The sequence below is a fragment of the Coregonus lavaretus genome (assembly GCF_964263955.1).
Source record: "Coregonus lavaretus genome assembly, chromosome: 7".
Taxonomy (NCBI): domain Eukaryota; kingdom Metazoa; phylum Chordata; class Actinopteri; order Salmoniformes; family Salmonidae; genus Coregonus; species Coregonus lavaretus.
The window spans coordinates 52597383-52603000 of NC_139994.1; the positions used below are offsets into that span (position 1 = coordinate 52597383).

The 5618-nt window shown below is 41.5% G+C and overlaps 1 protein-coding gene across 1 annotated transcript; it reads right to left on the bottom strand.

Moving 5' to 3' along the window:
• Positions 1 to 2686: 2686 nt before the first annotated feature.
• On the bottom strand, positions 2687 to 5209 carry LOC311133088 (transmembrane protein 272-like; the record flags this gene model as incomplete). The annotated part of the gene is made up of 4 exons (XM_084166523.1): positions 5139 to 5209; positions 4999 to 5049; positions 4651 to 4842; positions 2687 to 2922 (listed from the first exon to the last, which is right to left on the bottom strand). The coding sequence occupies exons 1-4, from the start codon at positions 5191 to 5193 to the stop codon at positions 2687 to 2689; spliced, it is 534 nt and encodes a 177-aa protein (XP_084022649.1). The 5' UTR covers positions 5194 to 5209.
• Positions 5210 to 5618: the final 409 nt, after the last annotated feature.

Below are 5618 nucleotides of genomic sequence, written 5' to 3' on the forward strand. Positions count from 1 at the left end.
CACTTGCGATCAGCCAATACAAAGTTAAAGAAGGAGAAGAAGAAGAGCACGCAGCTCTCAAGCGTTTGTCGCATGGAGCAGCTCACAGAAGAATGACATCGGGTAAGGTAGGTAGGAAAGAAGTTTCAACTTATGATATCTACCAGTAAATGCAAACTAAGGCAACAATGGGTATGCAAACCTGATATTGAAAACGTTTGGTCCGTAGTCTTGGTTGAATCTTTGCGATGAGCAATTCTGTCATCATGCGCTGTTTGAATAAAAATGTCTAAAGGCTTAACCAAAAAACCTTCCCAATTAAATGATGACTGCAAAGTAGGCCTACCTGACAGAATGATATCATGATGATTTGTATCAATTGGGAGGGCATTTTAATTTTTTTGCAAACTCTGCCATCACATTTACACCGTAGGTCTACATTGTTGTACACTAAGCTACAGAAACACCGCTAGCCAAAAGGTATCTTGCTAGGTGTGCAACTGAATTTTTTAGATTTTTCCCAGACCTCAAAATGGTCTCCTGATATGGTTTAAAAAAATTAAAAAATAAATAATTGTGATTAAAAGTGAAAACCTGAAGAAACTATACTATTTTTTTTTTCACACAGGGCGACGTTCCTTCACCGGGCAGACCGTTTGGGATTTTTTTTGCAAAATGATTGTATACCCACTTCTCCAGGCACCACTACACACACAAACACAAACACACACACACACACACACACACCCTGTATACAGCCTCATATTGTTATTTTACTGCTGCTCTTTAATTATTTGTTATTTTTATTTCTTATTATTTGTTTAATTATATATATATATATATATATATATATATATATATATATATATATATATATATATGTTTTTTTGTACAGTGCCTTGCAAAAGTATTCATCCCCCTTGGCGTTTTTCCTATTTTGTTGCGTTACAACCTGTAATTGAAATTGATTTTTATTCTAAAAAATAAATAACGGAAAAGTGGTGCGTGCGTATGTATTCACCCCCTTTGCTATGAAGCCCCTAAATAAGATCTGGTGCAACCAATTACCTTCAGAAGTCACATAATTAGTTAAATAAAGTCCACCTCTGTGCAATCTAAGTGTCACATGATCTGTCACATGATCTCAGTATATATACACCTGGTCTGAAAGGCCCCAGAGTCTGCAACACCCCTAAGCAAGGGGCACCACCAAGCAAGCGGCACCATGAAGACCAAGGAGCTCTCCAAACAGGTCAGGGACAAAGTTGTGGAGAAGTACAGATCAGGGTTGGGTTATAAAAAAATATGCGAAACTTTGAACATCCCACAAAGCACCATTAAATCCATTATAAAAAAATAGAAAGAATATGGCACCACAACAAACCTGCCAAGAGAGGGCCGCCCACCAAAACTCACGGACCAGGCAAGGAGGGCATTAATCAGAGAGGCAACAAAGAGACCAAAGATAACCCTGAAGGAGCTGCAAAGCTCCACAGCGGAGATTGGAGTATCTGTCCATAGGAACACTTTAAGCCGTACACGCCACAAAGCTGGGCTTTATGGAAGAGTGGCCAGAAAAAAGCCATTGCTTAAAGAAAACAATAAGCAAACACTTTTGGTGTTCGCCAAAAGGCATGTGGGAGACTCCCCAAACATATGGAAGAAAGTACTCTGGTCAGATGAGACTAAAATTGAGCTTTTTGGCCATCAAGGAAAACGCTATGTCTGGCACAAACCCAACACCTCTCATCACCCCGAGAACACCATCCCCACAGTGAAGCATGGTGGTGGCAGCATCATGCTGTGGGGATGGTTTTCATCGGCAGGGACTGGGAAACTGGTCAGAATTGAAGGAATGATGGATGGCGCTAAATACAGGGAAATTCTTGAGGGAAACCTGTTTCAGTCTTCCAGAGAATTGAGATTGGGATGGAGGTTCACCTTCCAGCAGGACAATGACCCTAAGCATACTGCTAAAGCAACACTCGAGTGGTTTAAGGGAAAACATTTATATGTCTTGGAATGGCCTAGTCAAAGCCCAGACCTCAATCCAATTGAGAATCTGTGGTATGACTTAAATATTGCTGTACACCAGCGGAACCCATCCAACTTGAAGGAGCTGGAGCAGTTTTGCCTTGAAGAATGGGCAAAGATCCCAGTGGCTAGATATGCCAAGCTTATAGAGACATATCCCAAGAGACTTGCAGCTGTAATTGCTGCAAAAGGTGGCTCTACAAAGTATTGACTTTGGGGGAGTGAATAGTTATGCACGCTCAAGTCAGTTTTTTTGGCTTATTTGTTGTTTGTTTCACAATAAAACATATTTTCCATCTTCAAAGTGGTAGGCATGTTGTGTAAATCAAATGATACAAACCCCCCAAAAATCAATTTTAATTCCAGGTTGTTAGGCAACAAAATAGGAAAAATGCCAAGGAGGGGTGAATACTTTCGCAAGCCACTGTATATATATTTTCCTTTTTTTGGGGGGGGGGGGGTATTCTTTCTTAAAACTGCATTGCTGGTTAAGGGTTTGTAAATAAGCATTTCACTGTAAGGTCTACACCTGTTATATTCGGCGCATGTGACAAATAAAATGTGATTTGATTTGACACACACACACACACACACACACACACACACACACACACACACACACACACACATAACAGCAAAACCATGCTAGTTAGGTTTCAGTGCCACAGAGTTCTCAAGCTTCCACACCATATGATCTATTATGTGAATGTAATAAATGGTGTCCTCTAAATGCCATTTTCACACAGGTAAGGAAGATGAAGTACACTCCACAGGAGAACACCACAACCATACAGATGCTGCCCAGGCTGTTGAACCAGAAAGCAAACAGGTATATCGTCCTCTGACAGTACTTCTCTCCACTGTTCGAATCATAGTTGGGGGGAAATATGGAGTACACCCACTCACTCCCTTAAGATACAGAGAACAACAAGGAATAATGTTAGACAATAATACGTACAGTGTATTCGGAAAGTATTCAGACCCCTTGACTTTTTACAGCCTTATTCTAAAATGGATTACGTAAACCCCCCCCCCCATCAATCTACACACAATACCCCAAATGACAAAGCGAAAACATGTTTTTTGAAATGTTTGCAAATGTATAAAAAAATACCTTATTTACATACGTATTCAGACCCTTCAGACTCCAAATTGAGCTCAGGTGTATCCTGTTTCCATTGATCATCCTTGAGATGTTTCTACAACTTGATTGGAGTCCAGCTGTGGTAAATACAATTGATTGGACATGATTTGGAAAGGCACACAGCTGTGTATATAAGGTCCCACAGTTGACAGTGCATGTCAGAACACAATCCAAGCCATGAGGTCAAAGGAATTGTCCATAGAGTTCAGAGACAGGATTGTGTCGAGGCACAGATCTGGGGAGGGGTACCAAAACATGTCTGCAGCATTGAAGGTCCCAAGAACACAGTGGCCTCCATCATTCTTAAATGGAAGGCACATGACAGCCCGCTTGGAGTTTGCCAAAAGGCACCTAAAGGACTCAGACCATGAGAAACAAGATTCTCTGGTCTGATGAAACCAAGATTGAACTATTTGGCCTGACTGCCAAGCGTCACGTCTGGAGGAAACCTGGCACCATCCCTATGGTGAAGCATGGTGGTGGCAGCATCATGCTGTGGGGATGTTTTTCAGCAGCAGGGACTGGGAGACTAGTCAGGATCGAAGGAAAGATGAACAGAGCAAAGTACAGAGAGATCCTTGATGAACACCTGCTCCAGAGCGCTCAGGACCTCAGACTGGTGCGAAGGTTCACCTTCCAACAGGACAACGACCCTAAGCACACAGCCATGACAACGCAGGAGTGGCTTCAGGACAAGTCTCTGAATGTCCTTGAGTGACCCAGCCAGAACCCGGACTTGAACCCGATCGAACATCTCTGGAGAGACCTGAAAATAGCTGTGCAGTGACGCTCCCAATCCAACCTGACAGAGCTTGAGAGGATCTGCAGAGCAGAATGGGAGAAACTCCCCAAATACAGGTGTGCAAAGCTTGTTGCGTCATACCCAAGAAGACTTGAGGCTGTAATCACTGCCAAAGGTGCTTCAAGACAGTACTGAGTAAAGGGTCTGAATACTTATGTAAATGTGATATTTCCGTTTTATTTTTTTTATACAGTTGCAAACATTTCTAAAAACCAATTTTTTCTTTGTCATTACGGGGTATTGTGTGTAGATTGATTAGGGGAAAAAAAACAACAATTTAATCTATTTTACGAAGAAGAAAAAATGTGGAAAAAGTCAAGGGGTCTAAATACTTTCCGAATGCACTGTATATATAGATTTTGGGAAATAACGTTACTGTTTACGTTGTGACATACTATGGAGGCTGTGTATTGGTAATGACAATGTGAAGTTGGTGGTGCTAGACTATTCTGCAACATGTGTTCAAGTGTTCTGGTTCACGGTTTGTGCCCCAAAACTTCAACATATAATTTCCTGTTTCCCCTGGCCTCTCTACACTGTTGTGAATCCTTTCAGTTGGTCTCCCATTGACATTAATGTATGACTGCAAGTGAACATTTGACTGAAGTGGAAGATAGGATTTGCCGCTATGTGTCTATTGCTACCTCCGTCTCCCTTCCCTCAACCTCCTTTTCTCATCCCTCTTGCTTACCTCTGATGAACCAGCCGATGTTGAAGAGTTGGAGGAGGAGGATGCAGAAGGAACACAGTAGGCTTAGGAAGCCAGTCTCCAGTGTGTTATTGAGGTAGGACAGGAGCAGGGAGGCGACGGACGTCACCCCGATCACCAGCAGGTAGATGGGGAGATAAGGCTGTAAGGGGCAGTCATGTAGGTGCATTGCCCCTAAAGGAGTCAGAGCAAGAAAGTGGAGATTGATGATATACAGTCTGTCAGTGTCTCTCAATAGGTGGCTTTAGGCATCTTGCAGTATCTTATCCACCGTCAATGCCATTCTCGCAGTAAGGACTATGGGGAGGAAAGGAAATATGAGGTACACACCTAATCCCACTGCTGACATCAGAAGCATCCATACGATGATATTCAGCACAACTGTAAACAGAGAGAGCGAGAGATCACAAACTCAACAAATGCTGAAAACACTGAACACTCATTTGTTATATGAGAGGTAGCTACTGTACCTATTATTGAGATCAGAAAGGATGACAGAACGGGAGACCTCTGTGAAGTCTCCATCTTTTGTGAGTCCTTTAAATCTTAAAGGAATAGACACAGGATTGGTCTCTGAACTGTCATTTCAATGGACTAACAATCAGACTTAAAATATTTGATAGATGGTTCCAGGTTCAAAGTTTTTATTTACCAAATTGCAGACAGCGAAGACTGACATTTAAAGATACCAGCTGCAGTTTATATTCACTACTATACACTGTGCCACTAATAAATAAAGCGTAAAATAAATACACACTATAGATAGCAGTTCTTACTTGATTAACTTTATGTCAAATGCTGAAATCATAAATGAATGGTTGTCCAATGTCGTGGAAATAAACACTGAGCCCTCAAATTAGCTGTTGATAAAAGTATATCAATACATCAAATATGTATTTTTTATTTTGTGAGTATCTCTTACCTGTCTCTTTTGTGTGAAGGAGTGAATC